Genomic DNA, 26,166 nt, shown 5'->3' on the forward strand with positions numbered 1-26,166 from the left:
CTTTTCTCGAGCCTTTCATCCCTTCAAAGTCAGTAGGACAGTTCGATGTGTAAAGCAGCTCTTACACACACATCCCTTCAGAATCAGCCCTTAAATAAAGCACTTTCTGTTTAACAAAGAATAGTAAAAAGCATTTCTTTAAAAAAAAAAAAAATACTTGTAAGGAAGCTAGGATCCTGACCTCAAATAGAGAACTGGATTATTTTGACTTGCTAGGGCTTTCACTCGGCCTTTTTATGATATCCTTCCTTGCCTCCTAATCTTGATAGATTTCAGCTGTATTCCTCTAGCAACAAATGGATTGTCCTGTGGCTAAAATAATTGTATAAATAGGGATGCTAATGTACTCCCTTTAGCTGATTAGTATCAAGTTGTAAACAGTGAGTTCATCTTGTACTTCAATTTCTATTAACTTCTGTCCCACCCCCCATATCTCTACATAAAGATACTCTAGCAGAGAAATAACATGAAATAAGCACAACATTCAAAACAATTCTGGTGTTGAAAAATGAAAAGAAGAAGAATTTAAGGAAAAACTTCATCTGCATCATACATGCCAGATGGCTGCTTATTTAAGTAATCAAGTTAAGCAAGATACATTCAGGGTTATCTTGTTTAATTTGATTATTTAAATGGATAAACTGCCTGTAAGGCAGTGGTTTGTGCAGATGTAATCCGGTCATGTTCAACTCTGGTTCATATTTGCTGATTTTGATATGGTTAGATCCAAAATGAATTAGTTCATCATTTCTCTGTGTGGCTAAACTGTTTTGCTTACATGAGGAATGTTTTGGAGCAGATGAGAATTACCCGATGCACCAAGTGATATTATGTTAATGCCTAGGAGATTAATGCTCTAGCAAATTTGCATATAATGAACACAGACCATAACCCTTTGTTGAAGTGCACATCCCTGGGTGCCTGCCTGAGATAATGGGCCCTTTCCATATCGACAGGGAACTGAGAAGGGAGGAGAAGCAGGTTCTGTAATTCCTTTTTTTATGTGTTCAACAAAACTACCACCATAACTGTGGAAGTATTGAGTAGTTACTGGTACGGGAGTGATTATGCAAATAACATTATGCAATTTTAGTGACTGAACTAACACTACTCTAAAACTCTACATTTCTTCAGTCTACAGTTTCCAACCCATATAAACTTCAACAAAGATAAGTGCTTATATGGTCAATAAACAATGTTGTTCTGCCTTTTTTCCTGGCAAACTTTGGGAGTGCTGATTATTTAGGACTCATCCAAAAAATTTTCCACTGAAACTGTTTTTATGGAAAGCTTCAATTTAAAGCTGAACAGCTTTTCATTTTTACTGAAAGGATGTCTCCTGTCTGTGGAATATTCTGTGTCTTTTGTCCTGGTGAGCTATGTCCCAGGCAAAGCACATTTCGATGGGGACATGCCATTCTGAAGACTCAGAGGAACTCAAAGTGGGGATCCTTTGAAGGCTCAGCTTAATTGCTGAGGCATAGTTTACTAAAATTAGTAATTGGTGCACTTTGTGAAATTTAGTCCAGCTAGAAAACCCAGGCTGGAGAGGACAAGGAAGGTATAGAGCACCTTGATGATTTCCATATCAAAGCATTCACGTCTATAATTTGACAAAATCTGTTTTAAAAGCCAAGGAAAAAAACAATAGCTTTGCTCACTGTAAAAAAAAAATCTTGATTGCCAACCAAAAGCTAATAATTAGATTTAACTGAAATATCCAAATCTGGAAATTTTGCATACTTTTTCTGTTTGTCCTGCAGTCAGTTTGTAAATGGCTGGGGAGGACTGCATGGGAATGTGGAAAACTAGGTTCACATATCTAGCCTGGAGTGATGTGAGAGGGCAGATTTTGATATGAAGCTGATGCAGTAAAAACTTGAACCTGCCTTTCCTTCCTCTTGAGCCAAGATCCCTGAACAAAGCCTTTGGCTCAATGAAATGCTACATTTTTTCCAAAATTTAATTTTATTGGAAATATTCTAAAGGATCTACAATTAATTCTTTTAAAATAACAGAAGGAAACAGGGAGACCCTCTATATATTTCCTCAGATATTTGTTACAGTTACTCTATATAAATCACTTTGCTTAGTTCATGACTGGTTTTTAGACATAATTTGAAGAAACCATTTAACTTTTAGACCATCTGTTAATTATATTTCAAGCTCACAAAGTACAGTTGTTTTTCATTGCCCACATATGTAACTGTAAAAGCAAAGCAAATGTTAGTGTTATAACACAGCATTCCTCTCCGAAGTTTACAAAAGCAGGGTGAGCTCATGGAAAATGAACCACTAAATAAAGAACCAACTGGCCCGGTTTCTAGGCTTGTTTTTAACTTTTTCCCTTTTTTGGGCATTTAAGAAAAGACACTGTGATTTTTCCCACTTTATTTTTACCCAGACATGAAATAGCTAACAATAACTCTTATCTTTTTTCAGTGGCGTGTTGAAACATGTTGGTTCAGATGAATAAGTATGAGATTTGGGTGTTAGGAAAAAATAATTCCAGCTCAGTTGCTCTATTTCCTTGTAAACAAGCAGACAAACAAGAAATTTCAGTTTCTCTATGTATGCTAATTCCCTTACTTGTTAGGACCAGGCACAAATTTTATACTACCTTGAACATGGGGATTAATAAATTATATATAGACTATATATATACACACACACACACACACACACACAATTATATATAAACTATAAAGCTGCAGATTAATGAAGTAAGATTTTTTAAAGATCCCATTATGGTTAATAATATTTGCAGAACTTCTCATTAGTATATTTTGCAGAATGATTTTCCTTTGACAAATTTAAATACAATGAATGCATGTGAGCCTTTACAGCTTGAATAAATTCTGCTCAGTCCTTCTAATACCATGTTTGGTATGTTTGTGAGTTATCATAGAATGGTTTGGGTTGGAAGGGTCCTTAAAGATCATCCAGTTCCAACCCCCCTGCCATGGGCAGGGACACCCTCCACTAGACCACGTTGCCCAAAGCCCCATCCAACCTGGCCTTTAACACTTCCAGGGAGGGGGCATCCACAGCTTCTCTGGGCAACCTGTTCCAGTGCCTCACCACCCTCACAGGGAAGAATTTCTTCCTAACATCTAATCTAAATCGACCCTCTTTAAGGTTAAACCCATTACCCCTTGTCCTGTCACTCCATGCCCTTGTAAACAGTCCCTCTCCATCTTTCCTGTAGGCCCCTTCAGGTACTGGTAAGCCACAATTAGATCTCCCTGGAGCCTTCTCTTGTCCAGGCTGAACAATCCCAACTCTCTCAGCCTGTCCTCATAGGAGAGGTGCTCCAGCCCTCTGATCATTTTCATGGCCCTCCTCTGGACTCGCTCCAACAACTCAATGTCTCTCTTGTACTGGGAACCCCAGAGCTGGACACAGTACTCCAGGTGGGGTCTCAAGAGAGTGGAGTAGAGGGGCAGAATCCCCTCCCTCAACCTGCTGGTCACACCTCTTTTGATGCAGCCCAGGATATGGTTGGCTTTCTGGACTGCAAGTGCACGTTGCCAGGTCATGTTGAGGCTCCACCAACACCCCTAAGGCCTTCTCCTCAGGGCTGCTCTCAATTCATTCTCCACCCAGCCTGTAGTTGTGCAGGAGATTGCCCCAACCCACATGCAGGACCTTGCACTTGGCCTTGTTGAACTTCATGAGGTTCATATGGGCCCACCTCTCAAGCCTGTCATGGTCCCTCTGGATGGCATCCCTTCCCTCCTGCATGTCAACTGTTATACACAACTTGGTGTCATTGGCAAACTTGCTGAGTGTGCACTTGATCCCACTGTCCATGTTGCCGACAAAGGTGTTAAACAGCACCAGTCCCAGTACCGACCCCTGAGGAACACCACTCAATCAACTTACTTGATCTTACCTGAATATGGGAATAAATAATTTGATTTCTGAGTACAATTCTATGTGTGAATGCAGAGCTCATTTCTGAATTTCTTATCAAAACAATTACCTCCTGCTGCTCTTTATAGAAAAAAAATATGACTCATTTCTTGTGCCTCCATCATCCATGTTTATGTAAATAACTTATGGTGTGATACCATGTAAGTATTACTGGCGTACAAATCCAAATAAATACATAAATTGCTTGGAATGTAAAGATGCTCAGCACAATTAAAGTGCTTTAAAATTATTAACAAGTTCTCAATATTCTACTCAAATACAGATTAGATCCTTGTATTTCAAATGGACTGAGCTTGTAGGACTGTAATGACTTCTAAGAAAATGTATACACAAGGGTCCCAGTCCTTCATTAAAATGCAAAAGGGCAGAACCTGAAAATCACTTAGATTCTGCTGATTCCTGAAGTGATTCACAGATAAATAAGGGGCTTTTTTCTTTCAAGTGGAGGTCATAATCCAAAATTCTTAGTATGCCATTGGGGTAGATGACATCCCCGAGGTCCCTTCCAACCTGAATTATTCTCTGATACTACACTTCTATCACAAAGTAGTAAATTGTCTTTGACAGCTGTACCTCCTGGAGCCAAAAACTTGGTCCTGTAACCCTATAGCATGTGGAGGGAGGGCAGAAGGGACACGGGAGGGAGGCTATTGGAATTAAACATGAGGTAGGTAACGCACTGTGGGGTCTGAAAGTCACCAATGTACAAAGTCTGGGAACAGACAATTTACACAGGACCCTGAAAGCTGGCCTAGCTGTGAAAGGTTTGTTGTAGATGCTCTCTGAGAGCACATCTGATATAAAGAGAAAAGACAGAGCTTTGTAGGAATGGGTGAAATGCAAAACTGTAGATGATTTTTCCATATGTACCTCCTAGAAGAATCCAGCCCGGATTCTGGTAGGAATAGACAGAGCTGCAAGGGCAGGTATGGATTGGTGTGAATGCTTTGTTGCTGTAGATTTTTTTTTTTTTCCGAGGGTATAGTAATTTTTTTTTTTTAAGATGTTGACATCTTGGACTGGGTAGAGGAGCATCTACAGGGAAAGCTGATCTTAGAGAACATAGCCAATTTTGGTGAGATCATAGGGCAGAACCAGTAATGCTGACAGTGGTCCCCATCCTTATGGGGATAAAATAGAGTAGATTTTAGAGATACTGTGTAATTAATTCTGGAGGACACTTTGCCCCTATTCTCAGACACATGAACTGCACCTACACAAAACAGCAAAGTTCATGAAAAAATATCAAAATGAAGAAGATATATAGTGGCATAATGTTTTATAGCTCAGTTTGACAAAAATTAGGCACAGTGAAGTACTGAAGCTACCGCTGAGATTTCAAGAAGAGAAAAATACGTTACCAATAATTCAGAAAGCAGTAAATAGTACAAATCATTATTTTCTGACAATCCAGGGATCATAACTGATGTTTTTCATTGTTCAAAATGCTATACAAAAAGCAAGCAGTTGGGCAGTAGGCATGAATGCTCAGTCTTTTGAAGGACTTTTATTAAGGTTATCAGTGAAGCCCTGAGATAACAGGAGAGTCCTGGTGAAGTGCTCAGTGCAGTATTTCTTTATTGTTCATTCAGATTATAGCAGTGCCTAACCTGAGAGCACAGCTCTGTTGTGCTAGGCATGGTCCAGACGTGTAATTAGGGAAATACCCTGCAAGGAAAAAGGGAGAGAGATTCTAAGTGGGCAAAAAGATGAGAGGAGAAGCATGGAGATGAAGTGGTTTACCCAAGGTCACAGGGCACGTCAGTGGCAGCACTGCGGCCAAAACTCGCATCTCCTGACTCCCAAAGCCAAGAATCACCCAGCCAACATGAACACGAGGAGAAAGATGTAGGTGAAATTTAGGTCATATGAATCCAGGGCTCTTTGGGCTGCTCTAACTCTTCTTCTCTGTGGCTCTATCATTGAAAGCAAGCCACGATCGGTGACTTGTAACAATCAAATAACCTTGCTTTGGTGTGTCTACAGCCATCACCCACACAATTTACTTTGCAATTCTCCTCCCCAAGCTTCCACTCAGCCTGGGCCATTTGATGCCTGCTGCCTTTGTGAAGCTTTTGAAATTAATGCTTTAAAGCCTGTAAGAGCAGCTCAGAAGGGAAAAAAATGTCATTTTTACATTTTTAAAAAGATGCTCTTATTCTCCTCACAGCTGAGTTTCGGCGGCAGCTCGTGAGCAGAATAGTAAGTGGGAGTTTTTGTCGTGTTTTTCCAGGCCACTTTGTCTGGGCTGTGGAGAGCCATACTTTTTTCATTTGTTTTTTGCTGCAGGTAGGCCATAGGAAGTCACCTTCCTATGGTAGGCCATAGGAAGTCATAGGTGTGTGTGTGGACCACAGAGAGAGGACACACAGCCCTCAGCCATTCAAGCCAGATAGTGCCATTTTCCCCATCTTTGGGGACAGAGAAGGCCCCATATTTCTTCTCCTACTCCCTTTCTCTAGTCCTTTGCCAGTCAAGTGTCTATGCACATCTGTCAATACAACATGCCAGTACAAACACTTCTATCTGTGAGCTGAACAGACTTTCTCCAGGTCTGCTAGCCTTCCCATAGAGAAAATTTAGTCTAAACCAACAAAAAAAAAAGTTCATATTAACTGATTTCAGAAAGAACTCTCCCAGAAGTGTCAAAGTGATGGCGTGCATCTCAAAGGACTAACCCAGCCCTCTGGAGAGCAAAATCAGCTCTCAGTCATACAGCCGGGAACCCAGCGCAAGTCTGAGTTAACACAACAGCAAGTGAGGTCGAAGTCTCAAGCCTCGGTCACGCAGACTGCAATGACACCATAAATCAGATGAAATTTTTCCTGTAAGCAAACAAAAGTTGTCCCATGAGCACAGAAATAACTAGTACTTGAATTGACAAGGTTTGTGTTGACTCTCAGTTTCCACTGTAATAATTCCCACTGTTTTTTCTATCTCCTACAACAGACCTACAATATCAAATACCAAAATTAAAGATATCAATATCCCCCCAGCATGTCCCCTACACCTCTCTCTTGCCCTCAAAATGTCCTCGTTCCTTCTCCCACCTCTACATCCCCCACTGCAGCACTCCCTCAGCCTTCCACATCACCTACACATATGCTGTCTGGCCAGCTGGATGACCTCTTTTGCCAGAACAAGACATTAATTTGAGATTAAATCCCCTGTTTAACCACTAATTTTCATAAAGCTTGTTAGAAATCTTCATTTATAGTTACTATAAATATACAATATGTTTGAGGCCTCTATCTCTTTGCCGAACTGGGCTGAACTGTCCAGGAGATTAAAATTGTGCCAAGAGAACTTGTAGAAAGACAGATGGATAGGAAGACAGGAAGATCATATAAGCTTTTTTTTCTTTAGGAAAACATGTTAAAAAGAAAAAAAACCCACTTCCAAAATGCATAATTTGTACTTACAAATTATCATCAGATTTAATTAATTTCTGTTTTCAGATCTGAGTTCTGTACTTTGTACAAGGATAAAACAAAACAAAACAAAGCAGTGATTTTATCAATTAATTTTGAAGAAAAGATTGGCAGATGAACTGTTGTGTATAAACATGTGGAAAATCCTACAGAACTTTATTTTTTAAATTTATTTTTAAATAGTTTTCAGAAAGATTTAAACTTTTCTCATCTTGCATTCTAAGAAGCTGAATGAGAACTTCACAGTGGAGCTACCCACCAAGCGCATTTTGTAGTTTGTGCTTCTTCACTAAATTGGGAGGAAAAAACCCCCACCAAAAACTATCATCCTGCGTTATACGCTAAATATCTTGAAGGGAGATGATGAAGACTGTTGTTAAGGGCATTTGACTTTGATCATCTTTAGACAGAGATAAAAAAGAAAATAAGATTACTTTGGGAAAAAAATACATATAAAACCAGTCTGATTGTAAAGCTGCCAATAAAACACTACTCTTGGCAAGTTACATTAGGAAAAAAAAAACACACCAAAACCAGCTCCTCTGTCCGTAATGCGTATTTTTTTTTTAACATTTACAAATTATTTTTGACTTGGCCATGCAGGGAGCCTACTTTCAACCCTCAATTTGAAAATCATGGAGGCTTTATAAAGTCTTCCACCTGCATCTCTTTTTTGCATCACAGTTCTTTATCCTCTAAAGGATGAAAACCCTGGCATATAAAAACTTTGTTAAGCTGTCACTATCAATAGAGAAAAAAAAATAATGGTTGACAAAGAAGAAACAAATTGCATCTTCGAATAAGTTTCCTTCATGCTCTTGTTAAAAGCTATAACCTCTGATGTTAACTAAATTTAACCCATTCTGACCCTTGCAGTGGCCCTTAACCTCTTCTTTATTCTGCTTCCTGTGGTTGCTGAAGAAAACTGGCCCAGTCATTGGAAAAGCGCTCTCTGTTGCACACAAAGCCCCAGCCTCGCTGCTAGTCTGTCAGGAGGGATAGAATAGACGGGGAGGTCAGCACCTGTGCTGAGAAGCAGGTGACAGGGAACTGCTTGGACCATTCTAGGGCAAGTTGTAATAGTTTCTACCCTTTAAATATCACACTGTAGTTTCGGGTATTCAAGGCAGCGAAGTTCACGTTTTCTTTGTGAATGCAGACTTTAAACAAATTAATCTATTGCTGTTCAACTGACTGTAAAATTAGTAGATTTACTGTTGCAAAAAAAAAAAAAAAAAAAAAAAAAAGGAGAGCTTTCACTTCCACTTTAATAAGGTCACGGATGTGTCCTAGGCTGCCAACAAAAGCAGCTTTTAAAATCTTCGCAGCTGAACCCAGCAACTTCCAAAGGCTGCAGAACAATGTCTTAGATGTACAGTGGAAACTCCTCTCCCTACAGTCAAGATGTAAAACTAGACAGTTAAAAAACTTTCTATGCTGGGAAGTTTTAACTTTAATTGTGTCTCACCCCAGGGACCCACAGGCTTGCTTTATGATTAACATTTTAATAAATTCAGTCAGCCTTGCTCTCCAGGGATCAGAATCAGTTCTTTGCTGGGATTCAGTAAATCAGCCCATGCAATTTAACAGCAAAGCATGCATCTTCAAAAGATTTGTTTTAATTCATACAATAGAGGCAGATCTCAGAAACCAAACATAACTTCAGCTGTTTCAGCTGTATTTGTACATTCTGTGCAGGGCATCAGTTAACATTTACCACTCAACAGAATTTTTCGGTTTGCTTTAATTTTCTGCTGTCTCTTGTTAGAATAAAATAGAGAAGCGTGTGTAGGAAGAAAACTTTCAAAAGCTGAGGATGGAAAAAGAGTAAATGATCTACTGCAGAATCCAGGAATCTGGACCTACTACATACCCAGAATTTCTGTCCCCTTTAAATATCTGTTTACTCTGTCACGTTCTACTGCCATATGGCAATGCTCAGCTCAGCACAAGGGAGTTCTTCATCTGAGTTATGTGCGAAAGTCTTTTATAAACACTAAGGGGAAAATGAATACTAAGGAGTGCATAGGGGAGGCTACAGCCCCTCTCTGGGTCAGGGGACTGCAGAACCACACGGCCATGGTTCTAACTAGCAGTAAGGTGGAGGAGAGACATGCCAGCTGGTGCTAAAGAGCAGGGGTGGGGAGGAGGAAGTGACTCTTTCCAAGTCTTCCTCAAATTTCCCCACCGAAACGCCCTGCAGAGGAGGGAATTATACAGAAAAAGAGGAAAACAGAGGTGCATAGGGTAAGTGGCCCTCCAGGTGCTCAGTACTTTAGCAAGCACAACTGTGCTGGAGACTAATCACAGATTTAGTAGTAAGACTGGAAAAAACTGCTGTCCCACCCACTGCTACTGGTCCATGAACAAGAAATGCAAGCATTGCATAAACCCAACAATATCAGTAATAAATTCCTGATGATCTTGTTTGGCACTTGACATTTTTTGGACTGAATATTGAGAACTATAGCTCCAGTTTATAAAGCAGCAAGATGTGTTCCAGTACCTGAAGGGGCCTACAGGAAAGATGGAGAGGGACTGTTTATCAGGGAGTGTAGTGACAGGACAAGGGGTAATGGGTTTAAGCTGAAGGAGGGTCGATTTAGATCAGATATTAGGAAGAAATTCTTCCCTGTGAGGATGGTGAGGCACTGGAACAGGTTGCCCAGAGCGGTTGTGGTTGCCCCCTCCCTGGAAGTGTTCCGGGCCAGGTTGGGCAACCTGGTCTAGCGGACGGTTGGAACTAGGTGATCTTCCAACCCAAACCATTCTATGATTCTGTGATTCTATGAAACAAAGTAAGACCCATCCTCCACCCAGAGCCAGAAGGTACAAGCTCCTTGCAGGTGTAAAGCACTTCAGCAGCTCGCTTTGTCCTCCCACAAAATGAACAATGAAGTTTGAATGAAAGTAAACTACAGCCTTGGGTCTCCAGGTGGGCACTTTGTCATCCAGCTAAGGGCATTCTCATTCTCTGCTGGGCATTACAAGCAGCTAACTGTACCTAGAACAAATAGCTCCAGGGGTACATCAACCCCAAAACGCAGAAGGACTGGAACCAGTTTCCAACACCCTCAGGGGACAATCAAACCCTTAGTCCCCCACAGATCAGCTGTGAATGTGGAAGAAGCTTCCCAATAGCATCTTGAGTCTCACAAGAGCACATTAATAACATCCACACCGGCAGATCATCACATGGTTCATGTTTGAGGGTGAGAAATCTCTCCATACACCATCCTTTCTCCTCATATATTTGCATTTTAAATTCTCTGCGGCACAAATTAGCTATGGTTTGGCATGAGGTCTAGCAGAACAGGCCTTGATTTGGCACAAAAAATAATAAAGTGAAAACAACAACTTTGCTAACCAACTTGGGAAACTAAATGTCAAATGGAAAAAAAAGATGCAGATTTAGGAATTAAAAAACAAATAAATGACTGAGAATATTGTGGGATGGGCAGAGGATGATGTGCATCAGGCAAAATAGAAGGGAGAAAGTTATTATTAACTGCATTTATTATAATAGTGTCTTTCAAATAATTAAGACTGCAGTCCCACTGTGACAGGCACATATAAAACCACAGCCCCTGGACAATTACAGTGTAAACAGACATGGGACAAAGGACAAGGAGAAAGAGTACAATGAACCCCCAGGAAGATCATGTTCATTGAGGACAAACAGCATGAGAAGGCTGCACTATTTCTGGGCACACTAAATTTAATTAGAAAGGCATGAAGTAAAACAAACATCAGGTTTAAACAACAGAATAAATAAAGGGAAGAGAGAAGGAATGCAAATTGTACGCTTCGAAGTACCTTGCTTTCACGCAGGTAGTTTTTATCACAGTGGAGAGGATTATTAGCTTTACTGCTCCTACTAACACTGCTGAAAATTATCTGTCTTATGGGGATGGTTCTCAGACAGGCTATAGTAGCTAACCGCAAGCTGGGATGCTGACAAGCTCTCCTCTAATGCATATTGCAGAGCTGAGGATGAAAAAAAAAAAATCTCTCCAGGCTTCAGCTCTGCCAAAACTTCTCTTCATGGTTATTCAAATTCCACACTTGATTTCCAGACCATGAAAAGAGCAGTAAAAACCATTTTTGTCTCACTTTTTCTTATTGCAGAATATTTCGCTTTCCACAACTGGATACTGTAGAATTTCAATAACTTATGTTTCAAGAGCACCAAACTGAGATCCAGTTTTCTTAGGCACTCTACTGACAGAAGTGATGGCAATCCCTATTCCCAAAGAGCTTACAACTGTAAAGGTATAACGCCTGAGCAAAATCAAGAAATTAACAAAAGATCAGGATTGAAAAAATAGATGCTATTTGTATAGAATAGGTGAAGCTACAGTAGTCAGCCAGGCTGTTAACTCACCATCAAATTCTGTTAACTCATCATCAAATTCTGTTAATGGCATTTTTCCGTATTCATTACTGCAGGCAAGAAGTTTTAATGAGAATAAGGTGCTATGAATGAATTTCAGATTATGAATTGATTTAGTAAAGTTTTCTGGTTTCCCACACAACTACCATACGATGTCTTCTGTGAGGATGGAGAGCACAAAGCAATGACAGACTTTTTTGCATGTGTGTACCAAAATGACTGTACTAAAACAACCAGCACATGGGATTAAACCATGCTAAGACCACAGTTAAGAATATAAAGCTTTCAAACAAAAAAGATGAAGCTGACATTTTCATTGCATTTCTTCTTCCTGGGCAGGAAGGGGGAGAGGAAAGAGGGGTCACAAAGCAAATAAGCTAAAAAGTCATGATTTTTTAAGCAGGAAGGACAGTGAACAAGGCCTCCCTCCCAGCTGCTTCCTGTGGCTTCATTTTGTACCAAATTCTGAAGACAAGCACACTTTCAGCCAGCGTTGTTCTCAGCTCCAGCCTGGTTGGCCAAACACCATCCCTCAATAAACACAAACACCTCAGCTCCCAGAAAGATGTTCTCTGCAGACGCACTGCCCCACCAGAACAGGAGAACTGCAAACTCTCACCCTGATTAGTGCTTTACTCATTTTTTGTGTTACTGACAGCTGGGGACCTAGGGTTTGTCGTGAATTTCAGCTTCGCTGTCAAAGGCAAGGTTTCCTATTTCCAAACTGGAAGAAGGAGCCTGCAAACCTAAGGCAGAGCAGCCTGCCAAATCCGAACATCCAGCAGGCTTTCGGACTGCCTCACACAATGCACAAACACACACGCTACTGACCCCTGCAGACACATCTCTACCATGCAGCACCCACATCTTGCACACACAGGCACAACAAGCTGCACCGCTGACACAACCCACAGCACGACACACACCCGTGGCTCCTGGAAATCCTAGCACACCACACAAGCCCACACCGCTGCATGTTCTGTCACACTGGCAAGTGTGCAGTCTTACAGGTGGAGAGAGAGGGAGTGACATACTATGGTATGCAGCCAGGTACGCAGCCTTGACACACAACACACATGGAAAGGACTCAGCACGCACATCCCCCTCCTCGCAGCCACAAACTACCTTCCTGGGAGGACCACTGAGCACTGCGAGGAGCATCTCCTACCAGCGGTCCTTATACCCACACAAACCCCCCCAGCGCAGCAAAGACACACAGAGAATCGACAAAACGAGACAGCTCAGCGGTGGCACACCCAGGAGAACACCACAACCCCACAATTGCACATGCAGAACCAGACAGACACACCACACGTACGTCAGCATGGAAGCACGTGAACGCGACAAGAGAAACACACAGATACACAGACAAGCGCATGCATCCATAAAGAGGCAGAAACTCTCCACACATACAAACTGGCGTATGCAGAAATACGTGTGTATATCCCCGAGGCATGCACAACATGGAGATACGCGCAGAAACACGCGTGTGCACACAGGTATACAGACAGGCTAGCATGTACGCACGCACAGCGTGCCCACACAGGAACAAATGCACAGATACAGTCGCACCCATGTAGCAACTCCATGTGCACAAAAGGCGAGCACAGATACACGCACACAGCTGTGGAGAGGCGCACACGCACGCACGCGGGCGCACAGGGGCACGCCGGCGCAGCCGTAGGCAAGGGCGGCACACAGGAGCACGCCCAGCTCACGCTGACGCGCAGGGGGACGTACGTGGGCACAGACACGCACACACGCACGCGCAAGAGCACGCGCAGCCGTACGCGCGGGCAGACGGGGACGTGGGCACGGGCACACGCACACCTGTGCGCGCGCACCCCCGCACGGGGCGGGGGAAGGAGGCGGAGGAGGAAGAGGAAGGGGAAGGGGAAGAGGCGGGCCAGTCTCCACCTTCCCGGCAGCCCAGGCCGGTCCCTCGGCTGTTGCGGTGGGCTGGGGCCGGCTGCTCGGCCCGGCCCGGCCCGGCCCGGCAGGTAGGTAAGAGCCGCCCGGCGCGGGGGGAGGGCGCTGCAGGCCGGGCCGGGGAGGCCCAGCGGGCTCCGGACAGCGAGGCCGCAAGCGCCGCTGCCCCAGGGCCCGTCTGCACCGACACACCAGCGGGCCCGGGTCGCACAGGGACGCGCACACGGAGGCGGTCACAGGCACGATGACCTCCCCGACATGCAGGCCCGGGAATAGGGACGCAGCAGGTCACTTCCATGCACGGCCCTTCACCCCCGGCCCGCATAAATCCTCGCATAAAATGAAAATAGCGTCTTTTCAGCATGTGTTTACGCGAGACAGCACAGGGCAATACAGGCCAGCAGCACCTACAAGATCCACATCTCCCGTAACAGCTGCATGTAGCTGTGGGCGCTGAAGCAGTCACACGCACAGCAAAACACGAGTGCAGGTAGCACCGCTTTTCCCGCGGTTTCCAAGTGTGCGTGTAGCCTGCCTGCTCAGCAGAACTCCCCACAAAGTCAGCATGTGTATTAGCAAGGACAGCAAATAACCTAAGTGGCAGAAACGCACAAAACAAAACACGCTTACGTTGCCATATTATAGGAAGAAATATCCCTCCATAAAAAGAGTAACTTTCTTTCTCAAGTAAGGCAGGATTTATTAGATTTCAATAGCAATGAAGAACGAAGGAGAATAAAGGCAAAACCATGTGTTTAGCAGAGCAGGACTATCATTTCTTTAAAGTAAACTATCATTCCATTGCTTTATGTTCCTTCCTAGGCAAAAGAAGTCACGCTCTTGCCAACTCCTCTGGTATGACACGGTTTTGGTTTCCTGTATCATCTTTGGCTTTTCCTGTACTTGCTGCCTTTTAAACTTGGAATACCAAAACTGCAGATAATACTCCACAGTTTGCTCTTTATTTCTACTTTTTTTTGCAGCTGTTAAAAAGTGGCCAATTTCTGAAGTTTTTAACGAAACGCAAATAATGGTCAGGTGCACCAAAACTGCCAGGGGGATTCCATGAACCAGGGAAGAATGGGGAAAAAATAATTGAGGGAATGTCTCCAAGATCAGTTTCGCTAGTCTTCAGATTTCAAGCACTGGTGTATTTTAAGGCTTGTTTTGAAAGTCTATACCATGCCACGGTAGATGTCTGTAACAATTTGTTTACATTTTAATTTGCAAGTGGGGATCTTAGGCATGTGAAGGTATTGCTTATTTTCCAGTCCATGTATTGCAAGCAAGTCTTAACTCTGTCTCTGTTTTACTCTTTTTATTCCGCAAGCTTTTTTCATCATTCAAGAAGAAGAAAAATGTCATTATTGGTGTTTCTAGTAGATGGTTGGGGTGAAATGTCTACAGTAAATTGCACTTTCCAAACAATTAATGTTACTTAGGTGCATGCTTTCTGTAGGGAAGAAATCTAAATTGTTTTGATAACTGGAAAAAAATTAGCTTCGTATGAATAGGAATGTGCCACCCTAAATTTCATGTTTGTGAAAATCTGGGAAAGTCAATTGATACTTTAAATGCCTGATAAAATACGTTTAAAATTAAGGCACTGTTTTCACTTTGAAGCATGGCTGAATCTGTGCAACTTGAGCTCAAAAGTCAGTGAAGACTTTTTTTTTTTTTTAAAGTTACTGAAATATTAGTGCTTAATCCATCTAAGACCAAGTAACTAGGTGGATTACTTCCACAAAATTACATTTGGAAAACTGAGTAAAATACACAATTTGGGGTCAGTGGTGTAAGAATCTTGCAAGTTGCACACTAGCTATGGAAGAGTTTTCAACCCTGGGATAAACCATATCTTCAAGTACAGTACTGGTCACTTTGTCATGTTTTAATGCCAAGGTGAACACCGATTTTGCATGGCAGTCTTACTCTGTGTGATCAAGGTTTTTAAATTCCCAAACCTTACAAAACATACAAGACTCAGGCTGTAGATGTTGGGATGGCTGCTGATGGACGTCGCACAAATCACCACTTCATTCACTATGTGATTAGGGTGGTTCTGAATTCGTGTGGCTTAAATGAAACACTTTCCAAAGAAGAGTAGGAGAACCAGGTAGGAAGTCCTAGTGTAAGATACTTCATGAAAAAAATCTGGACTGAAAATATTGTGTGACATGCCTTTTTGTTTGACAACAAATTCTCCCTCTTAACCGTTGGCTAATCTCTCTATACACAAAAAAGCTATGTAAGAGTAGATACTCTTGTGAGGAGAAATGAACTAGAAGTTTTGGATTCTTTAAGGGAGTTCAGGCTCAGATTTTAAAATACTGAAGATAAGATCAACTCTTCATAAATGTTGTTCCTTTGTCAGATTGCCTCTCTGGGTTAAAGCCCTCTGTTACTGTAAAATTACTATTGATTGTTCATTCTGTGTAGTAACACCATGCATCTTTTTGAAAGAGTAGTTTTAAAGACGAGTGTGCTGAACTGGACCTCAGGTCTTTCTAATAGAACTAGAAAAATCTGACTGATGGGAGTAACTTGTTTTTTCTTCTTCCCTGCTTCCTCAGAATGACTACCTTTTGCATGATGAAACTTTTATGTCAAGCAACCAGCAATGAGAATAGATACGCAACAAAATTCTTTGGTACTCTTCTGACACAAACACCACAAAAGAGGGTCTTTTCTCCGTTCTGGATGGTGCTACCTGACCCTAGAAAGTCAACTGTGTTTGGACTTGCTCAACCATTTTGTACAGCTGAAAAATCTCACACAGAACCAAAAAGAAAAGCAGCATTTGGAAGTGTTGGGCGAAGAATTCCCTATCGGATTTTGCATGTAATTAACCAGGATGGAGAGAGCTTAGGAAACATGCACCGAGCAGAGGCACTCAAACTTATGGATCAACACGACCTGAAACTAGTTCTCCTTCGCGAGAACGCAGAACCCCCTGTATACAGACTAATGACTGGGCAGCAGATTCATGAAGAACAGCTTAAACGTGCAGAGAAGAAAAAAACAAGTCCAAACCCAGGTATGTACGTTGTCGACACTACAACACTGAGCACTCTGAAAAATGCTGCATTAAAAGTGGTTTCAGCAGATGAAATCCTCTTACTTGCATTTGTGTAAATTCAAGGCAATGTCACTGCAGTCCATGCTATTAAGGATTTGCAGTGGTGAAAATAAAATTTTGGATTAGTTTAGTCCTCCACAGAGAAGCCTTCTATTGCCTTCTCAGGATTTACTATTTTGGCATCTGTTTGCTTTTTTAAAAAAAAATCTATTTTTATGTAAGTGAATAGAACTAGACTCGGCTTCCATGAGACTCACTGAATTTCTTTTACTAAGGCATAAAAAGACAGGCAGTTTTGACAAACAGAGCACCAGAAACACCAATATTATTTTGTCACCAGTAGTCATTTCTAGCTTGCTGCTTGGAAGACAAAGTCTGGATCCCTTTCTTGCACAGAGTAAGAGAACAACTTTTTCAATATGGAACACTTTTCAATTTTTTTTTTTTTTTTTTTTTTTACATCAACCTGCTCCAGCAGCTTAAAAAACTGTTTGGCAAAGAGGTTTTGGAAAAGGCGTGTGACCTTGTATCCTCTTTTCTTACCCTCAGGCTAATGAAGGTATCTGTGCTTTGGGTAGAGTTCTGATCTTAGAGGAGAGCACTATTGTGGTAATGAGTTTTTCTGTTCAAGGAACTACAAAAAGATTATTTAAATAGTAACTACTTTAGAGAATCTTTAAGGAGGAAGAGACCATAAATTGTTCAAATATTACAAGGCATCATACTTCCAGTTGAATATTGCACTTCACCATTCAAGAAAATGGGCTCAAGATAAAGAGATGTCTAACTTCAAAGTTTTGTGTTTGTTGGGGTTTTTTTACATTCACCTATATTATGTGCAGAATGTAGGAATTGGCACACTAAGTCTTTAATTCCAATGCTGTCCTGCCTATCTTTGTTAGACCTGCATTGTGGGTGGTATGAACAGAATTGTAATTAAAATAAAAATATTTTAAGCCTTCTGACCGTGAAGAGACTTCCCTGTGTGCCTCAAACACGCACTCAGTCTCCCAGTTTCAGCACTGAGTGTGAGATACCAAGTAGCCACTTTCTAAGGTGTGTGGTGTGACAATGACATCAAGATGCTCTGTGTGTGGGGAAGGGAGTTAGGCAGACAAAGCACCACAGGCTGTTGAAAGACAGCAATTAATACAGGTTTGTCAGACATTAAGCCAACACAGTTTTAGTTCTGTTTTAAACAGGGATGGTTCAGAAGGAGTTATCCTTTTCTTCAGCTATTGCCAAGAACGACTTAGAGACCAAGACTAAACAGATAGCACAGTGGATTGAAAAGAAATACCGTGTTAAAGTTACCATCCGGCAACCAAAAGATAGCAATACAGACATGGTAAGTGCTCTCCTGAAAACTGGAACAATCAATTTCATGAAATAGGTGTACTTGGTATTAACTTCTCCTATTCAGTACTACCATTTTTTTTAATATATCATGCACTGACAAAATAAGCGAAGGTCTACGTCCCATGAAAGTAACGGTTGCCCCACCTTAAGCTGCACCTGTTCAAACACTGCAGTTCTAGAAAAATAGTCCCACAGAGACAATTCAAATACTGTGTTTTCTTAAGAAGGCAATTATAATACTGGCTTTGACAGCAGAGTCTAAGCCTACTCCTACTCCTTTGCAGCACCACCTTATTAACTGGGCCGGTGAAATTTTCCTGTCTATGCCTTAAGCCAGCTCACTCACTGAAAAGTTTTAACAGTAAGGTTTAAAAAATGCCTGCTGTGTTGTAGCTGGATTATTTCAATAACCTAAACTGTTCTTCTGAAGATCCATTTGTGTAACTGTGGCCAAGGTTAGTTTTCCACTGCTGTGTAGAAAGCTACTGGAATGATGTTCCAAGACTGGCAAAGTAAACATCTACAAAGATTTTAGGGAGCTGGTGGCAACTTACTAATATAATTCTAGGGCACTGAGACTTGTCTTCATTGTCATTTGCACAAATGGCTTTTTTATAAAGATTCCCTGTAAGATTTTTTTTTTCCTTTTAAATGTGTGTAGTGAATTGGGTTTCCTTGATGATTGTCTCTAATAAATTGCTGGGGAAAAAAGTGATATCGCTTCATCCAAAAGGAAAAAAACTTTTTATAGGAAGTTGAATTCACAGGGAAAGGGTAGCAGGAAGAAGAACTAGATATGGGAGGGAGCAGAACATTTCATGACACAGTCCAGATTTGGGTTATCCTTAAATGTAAAAGCTTAATTATGAGTTTCAGAGTTCAGCTTGTTATATGAATGCACTGTATGATTCAGTTCAATACTACCACTTTCTGGTAAACTTAGAATACTGCTGCCTCTTAAGAGGGGAGCCCCATAATAACATGCCCGAATCTAGTGGAAGAGGAGGGTGGGGAGGAGTCGGATGCAGTTGTTAATCACTTTCATGGACACCTTTAAACAGCAAAGTAGGACGAGTCAGAAAGTCAATGTAAGTGTTAGGAAATGGCTTAATCCCTCTGGTGACTTTCCGAAACCCGCTTATGAGTAAAGAACAAGTGGTTAGGAAAGGACAAACTGAACTGCTCAAACCAGGACTAGCGACTAGCTCATTTCAGCTAATAGATAAACCAGAAGCAGGAGATTGTTGTCATTACAGAACAGCCTGAAATATTTTTCTACCTGTGTTTGTGCATTTACTCCCTATTCTTCTCCTTCTTTTCAGCTCACGCTTTTTGATCAGATTTTAGAGACTGTGTCTGAGAAAGCCACTTATCTTTCCAAGCCAAAAGTTACTACAGAAGGAGTGAGTACCTGTATTTTGAGACACATGTCTGACAAAGAGTTGAAAGCATACCAGAAGATGGAAAAACAGAAAAACAGTACAGTAAAGAATGATGAAAATGAAGATCTGAAGTCAAGTGAGTTGCATCAGTGACTTTATGAAGAGGTATAAACAATATTAATTTCTTATTTAATAAAAAATAAAGTTATTGCTGAGTTTTGCAGTGGTCATTCCATGAAGAAAGTTGTCTCAGTTAACCTCTACTGCAGAGTCAGAATTTCAACAGTTGGCATTTCATTTTCCATGGGCTTACCCATTGTCTTGCTTTCTGTCACAACCGCATCCTTTCCTGGCTGTGTTTTAGGAGGAATGTAGCCGCTCAGACGAGAGGCTAAGCTCCTCTTAGGACGAGAACGTTTTGCCTGGCACAAATAAATCCAGAATTAGCAACTTAATGTATCTATGGAGCAAAGACTACTAATGGGGGGGGGGGGGGGGGGGCAAGAAGAAAACAATGAATAGGCCAGCACAGCATTATTTAAAGGATCTTCAGAAATTAAGAATCTCCCAAATTAAGTAGATAGCTGGCCTGTTTTCCTGCTTGAAGTCACATTCGAAAACACAGAATGTTTACCCTCCTCTGAAGCGACAGAGTATGGTTGAGAGGACTTTTTCAAGAGTATAACTTACTTTCAAGTTCAGCTTTCTCTTTTCAGGATCATGTACAACTGTGTGCCTTGCTAGGCTCTGCTACAGTTACCAAGAGCAAGAAAAAAAAGTTAGGGTTATCATTTGAGATTATGGAATTCAGATTAGGACAGCATTAAAAAAAAAAACAAAACTACCTTCATTGCAAACACTCTTCCACAGCCTGGATAATCACAAGAGAATGGTTTTTTCTCCTCATGAAAAGAGAGGATATGGCTTTGAAGGTTAAATACAGTTGTGTAAGTTCTCCCACATCCTTCTCTTGGGCATCGACAGACTTCCCTCTCCACAGCATGTGTTTTTTGATGCTGCTTGAGGTAATCTTTCCGTTTAAAAGTTTTGTAACACTCACCGCAAACTATTGGCTCTGAGTGGGAGAGAGACAGGCAGAATATAAATTAAGAGCTTCTTACAGGAGCTCAGAATCAAACCCCAGTAATCCTCCAGAACAATGCTAAAATCCACATGAAATGCAAAAAACTCAGAGACTGGAAGAGAATAGTGCAGTATGAATTATCCAGATCTGAAATTCTACATTATACAATTTCTTGTTAACTGGATCACAAAGCAAAGTTAGTATACCGAGTAGCATTTTCATCAGTTAAAGGTGTAGCCAGAGTGACTATTTTACCGATAAAGTGTTAGTAAACAAGTTTGTCTAGATACAATGACAAGTTGATGAAATTAGTTTAGCATGGACTTCTCAAATTAGCAGTTTGTTTCCTATTTGTACCAAAAGTTATATTTACTAAAGCATTTGGAGTTTACCTGTATGACGTTCTTTATTATGTTTTAGAAGCTCTGTCCAAGTTTTTCCAGTATATGAGCAGTTTTCTTTCCTGCACGTATAGCCTGGTAGACAGGGCAAACATTACAATCACAAAGCTTCTGGCAAACAGAGTCCACTTTTACAAGGGGGAACTCCACTTTCAACATTTGAAAATTAAAGACCAGTATTCCTCCTCCTCCCATACTGCACACTGATGGCACCAGAGGCAATGAACGCCAATTAGAGTATGAGAAAACCTTAACAGATTTAAGAAAGAAACCTTGTATCACTCATACAAGTTGTCCAGAGAGGCTGTAGAATCTCTACCCCTGGAAACATTTAAAACTCCACTGGACACGGCACTCAGCAACCTGGTCTAACTGACCTTGCCTTGAGCAGGGAGTTGGACCAGAGGTCCTTTCCAACCTAAATGATTTTATAAAACTCTATCTCTCCTTGCTTCAGTAAAAGTACTTCCTCACCAGTCATACCCTTTCACTCAAACAGATGAAAATAACTGAAATAATATATATTATTTCTGTATAAATATTTGTATTACATATTAAAAAAAAAATATCTTGACTGTACAGTAATATTCCAGAGTCTAAAGAGACTCTACCATTCTGTCAAGCAGACAGGATGGTTTTTAAATGAACCACAGAAAGTCAACAACACTATTTAAAACCCAGGACTAGAAAGGTCAAACAACTATGAACAAGTCCCTGTCTTAAGAAAGGAAGGCAGTATAAATTGCAGCTTTTTGGTACTCTTCCTAGTCCCTTGGGTTTGTGGAATTTTTTTTCCCTAGCACTGGAGGAATGGATAGGAGTGTAGCAGGATTAGCTCAAACATACGTGACCACCTCCTGACCACCTCCACTTAAATACCTTTCGCATAGGTACATTAACAACTTTAAAAAATGCAAGCCTACATAGTTTCGCCAAGGCTCCATAGGAAATTTGCTACCTGATCCTAACCTCTGGAGGTCTAGGCTAGTGCCTCAACCATTAGTCCATCTCCAGAAGATGGATTATTGACAAGGAAGCACATTAGGACAAGAAATTCCTAAGAAGGAATTCTGAACTATGTTCAGCCTGTCACAAATACACTGTAACTGAACATTGCAACGCCTTGCAATTGTATCCCATTTGACTATTCAAAACCCTTATTGTTGTTTTGTCTGGCTGGATCATTAGGCCCAGAATATTTTCATGTCTGTCATACATCCCTGCGTACTCTCTGTACTGGAAGAAGTCCTTTTTTGTTTGCTAAAACATAATTGGAGCAAGAAGAAAAACTGTATTACCTTCATGCATCTTCTCGTGCCGCTTTAGTCGACTAGGAGTAGAAAAATACTTCCCGCATCCTTCATTATTACATCTAGGTATAAAGTACAGTGGTTTAATTTCTTTCACTGCATCTGCATATTTTTTGTTAAGAACAATTCAAGTGGACAAAATAATCCAAGTTTCCCCTAGTCTAGATATCTGTTCTGTCCCCCTCCTGCCCTGTACAAGTAAATTCCATATTTTGTTTCTAATAGAGGACTCTGATCGTCTTGACAGTTAAAACTACAGTATGATTTCCAGGTATACAGGAAGTTAAACTTTATCTAAAGAATCAAGCCTCATACCATCCCTAAAGAGCAGGCTCTTCAAACATAAAAGAGAGATAGAAAGTGGAGGGTTTAAGTGGTTTGTACAGATCTAGCAGTCAGAGCAGCAGCAGAGCACTGACTGTTTTTGTGCTTGTCACCCAGCCATACTTGGGTACTTCACTTAAGTGGAGCGCTCCTGTAAAGTGTGTTCCATCTGTAAGAAATACAAGACTGAACTTTGTTTTCATCAGATCAATACTGATGTGTCAATGGAGTTGCAATGCACAGCTGCTCAGATTGGTGTCCAAGCCTCTCACGTTTTTTAAGCTACTACTCACTTCAACGTTAGCCAAGTCACTGCTTTTTACTGGAAAACAAGAGGTACCTGCGTTTTTCGTTACTGTGCAAGCTCTTATGCTTGTATTTCAGACTGTATGAACTCAAAACTGGGGGGTTTTGTTTATTTTTCCTGTGAACCTGTAATAAATCCTAAGAATGCTAAAGTTACAGAGCACCGAGACTGTTGCTCAAACCAGACTACTGAGCAAAAGACTAGTACAAGAAATGTACTTGCAGCCATGACTACCAATTCATGCCAGTTTTTTTTTAAATGCCACATCAGTGAAAAGGTTGAGAAAAGGCACCTGGCTTCACCTACAGTCTTTAAATGGAATTGTCAAAGTTCATTATTAAAATTATCCACCTACTTGAAGGGAGGTTCATTGGTGTGGTGACACTGATGAACTTTAAGTTGTTGATGTTTCCTGAAAGACTTGTTACAGCCTTCAAAGTCGCACTATTTAGGAAATTAAGTTATCATTAGAGGCCAAATAATGATAGCACAGTCCACGTGTGTTTGTTGAAATCCTAATCACAGTATTTGAACGTACACAAATACGGCATAATAACAAGTTGCAGTATTTCACTAGATACGCAAAAAGGAGCTTGTTTAGCCTCCAGTTTACAGTTTTAAAGGTAATTACTCACCACATATTGCTTTTGCTGATTCTCATGCTTGCGCTCAATGTGCTTCTTTAAGTTTGATTTTGTTCCAAATTTCTGATTGCATCCATCAGCTGTGCACCTACAAATGAACTGCATTTTCTTATTATCAAACAGTGATTTGTTTCCTAGGCAGGTGCACAAATAATTGGACAAGAGAAATACAGGAAGGATAACCAAATGCTCGCAACCCAAATATAAAAGTTTGCTTTACAGACACGAAAACCCAGAGGCTAAGCTACAATCAAAAGCCACAGGAAAACATATCAGAAGAGATTTTTAATAAAACACATAGGAACTCCTAGATCCTAGTCCATGAAATGCAGCTATTAGGGGCTTAGTAATAGGGTATAACTCCCCTTCCTTCATTTAATTCTGTATTCTAGGGAGAAATCTGCCCATTCCTTTAAGTATCTATTATGGATCACTGCCAGACAGGAGTTTTTAGGCTGAGGAGATTCCCCACATCTCGCCCTGCGTGCACGCTGTTATGGCAGTGCTCCTGACACCAAACCTAGGCATGCATGCTCTGTGGCACCCACACACCGGTTTTAACTCCCCTTCGTTTCCATAAGGACAAGCAAAATCCATTTTAAGAAGTAAAACATTTGGCCTTACTCAAACGGCTTTTCCCCAGTGTGCGTAAGAAGGTGTCGAGCGCGGTGGAAATCTCTCGTGAAAGCTTTACCGCAGCCTTCATAATCGCAGACGTATGGCCTCTGACAGAGAGAGAGAGGCAGAAAGTGTGTGTGTGTGTGTGTGTGTGTGAGAGAGAGAGAGAGAGAGAGAGGGAGAGAGGGGGAGAGAGAGAGAGAGAGAGAGGGAGAGAGGGGGGGAGAGAGAGAGAGAGAGAGAGAGAGAGAGAGAGAGAGTGTGTGAGTGAGTTCTTCAGAGATGACAAACCACATCTCCGGGGCCTCGGCTGTTTCCAGGCGGCTGCCTTCAGCAGGATGCCCCACGCACCCCCCTCGGTGTTCTGGGTCACCCCAAGCAGGGTCCCCGAGGGGGCCCAGGCCAGCAAGGGCCCGGGGCAGCCCTGGCCCGAGCCGCGCAGGCCGCTTGCAGGGCCGACGTTCCTCATCTCCGTCACTCAGAACCTCCCTCCCCTGCCGACGAGGAGACCCAAGCGGGAACCGCCGCCGTGGCCGCTCCCCGAGGCCACCGTCGCGCTGCCGGCGGCCCGGCACCGGCTCACCTCGCCCGTGTGCCGGCAGAGGTGGGCGTCCAGCCTCCAGGCCTTGTTGAAGGTGGCGTTGCAGTCGGGGAAGGAGCAGATGAAAGGACGAGCGGGGTGCGCGCTCCCGCCGCCGCCGCTGCCACCGGGAGACGACGCGCGCGCGACCCCTCCGCCCTCCTGCGCGCTCCCCGCCGCCCGCTCCCCGGCCATGCCGGAGGGCACGTGACCGGCCCCGCGCGGGCAGTGTCCCCTCCCGCCTCCCGTCCTGGCGCCGGTTCCGCAGGGGCCGGAGGGGGCGGGGCGCCGAGCCGGCGCATGCGCGGTGTGCCGGAGGCGGAGGCCGTGGCGCCGGCCCGTCGTGCCCCACACAGCTGGTTGCCCCGGCGAGGCCGCGGCTGCCATTCCCCGACGTGGCACGGCGGCCGTGATCCTGCCTGATCCGCCGTCGTCTTTGGGCCTGTGAGAGGTGCACTGGGCCACGTCCTCCTCACCTGAGAGTTTGATACCGAGAGCAGCCCAGATCCGGGGGTACCTTCTCCATTACCTCATGTGCCAGACACAGCCCCCCTGTTGCTGCCTGCTATGGGGCCGTCTCACACACTGAAGGAGATCCGATTATGAAGAGACCAAAAATACCTAATTCTGGGGTCCTTCCGCAGAGTAGCCCTTCTGGGGTTTTCGGGACATACGAGCTCCGCTGCCTCTCCAAGAAGCACTGCATGGATTTTGCAGGTGCCAGGTCCCGTCCTGGGGCAAGGTGTTTCCAAGCAGTTTGGGTTTGAGTCCCTGCTTTGCCAGGGGAGAGGATGGGTCAGCATGATGCTGGTTTGACCCAGGCATCAGCCTCTGCTACATGCTCTCTACCACCTGTCCCAAAATTCAGGCATTTACAGCCCAGGCTGAGGTGCATCTGCTGTCCGGGATCCTGTGGCAGAGGTGGCCTGTCACCCTGGCCTGTGGTCATGCTGTGTCCCCAAACTGCCTGAGGTCACAGCTAGGGGAAGAGGATACGGGACTGCACTGAGCTGAGGGGCTCTGATACCTTGTGCGGCACCTCCCTGGTACCTGCCATGCCAAGGTATCACATCATCTGCTCCGCTTTGCATTTTTTGAATCATCACTTGAGCTTTATTTTAGAAGACATTCCCCATCTGCTGCAATTCTCTCCACAGAGTGAGTGTGAGGGACAGGGGGAGAAAACTGGAATAAGACCGAGACAAGGAAACCATCCTGGGGAGAAAAACTCCCATTCCTTCTTCTCTGTTTGTGTCCTGAGATCTGGGAAAGACTGAGCAGATGGAGGTGCTTGGAGCAAGCTGCATAAATGGGGGAGGAAACATGGGGGAAATCAGGAGCAGGAATCAAACCTATGGGGGCTGGATGGGGGAAGGGACACATGAAGTG

The 26,166-nt window shown here is 42.7% G+C and overlaps 2 protein-coding genes across 4 annotated transcripts; one reads left to right on the forward strand and one right to left on the reverse strand.

Moving 5' to 3' along the window:
• GTF3A (general transcription factor IIIA) lies at nt 1–25,060 on the reverse strand. Of its 3 annotated transcripts, none has more exons than XM_075742127.1 (10): nt 24,781–25,060; nt 24,204–24,304; nt 23,571–23,667; nt 23,291–23,379; nt 22,293–22,366; nt 20,986–21,069; nt 20,355–20,584; nt 20,200–20,259; nt 19,823–19,931; nt 1–89 (listed from the first exon to the last, which is right to left on the reverse strand). In XM_075742127.1, the coding sequence occupies exons 1-10, from the start codon at nt 24,970–24,972 to the stop codon at nt 16–18; spliced, it is 1,110 nt and encodes a 369-aa protein (XP_075598242.1). In that variant the 5' UTR covers nt 24,973–25,060; the 3' UTR covers nt 1–15. The 3 variants fall into 3 exon arrangements, with proteins under 3 accessions (XP_075598242.1, XP_075598241.1, XP_075598240.1); XM_075742126.1 differs by lacking the exon at nt 1–89 and adding an exon at nt 5,199–5,604; XM_075742125.1 differs by lacking the exon at nt 1–89 and adding an exon at nt 10,913–12,091.
• On the forward strand, nt 16,183–19,724 carry MTIF3 (mitochondrial translational initiation factor 3). The gene is made up of 3 exons (XM_010310388.2): nt 16,183–16,726; nt 17,971–18,116; nt 19,450–19,724. The coding sequence occupies exons 1-3, from the start codon at nt 16,264–16,266 to the stop codon at nt 19,660–19,662; spliced, it is 822 nt and encodes a 273-aa protein (XP_010308690.2). The 5' UTR covers nt 16,183–16,263; the 3' UTR covers nt 19,663–19,724.
• Nucleotides 25,061–26,166: the final 1,106 nt, after the last annotated feature.

This window comes from Balearica regulorum, chromosome 1, assembly GCF_011004875.1.
Source record: "Balearica regulorum gibbericeps isolate bBalReg1 chromosome 1, bBalReg1.pri, whole genome shotgun sequence".
In the NCBI taxonomy this organism is placed as follows: domain Eukaryota; kingdom Metazoa; phylum Chordata; class Aves; order Gruiformes; family Gruidae; genus Balearica; species Balearica regulorum.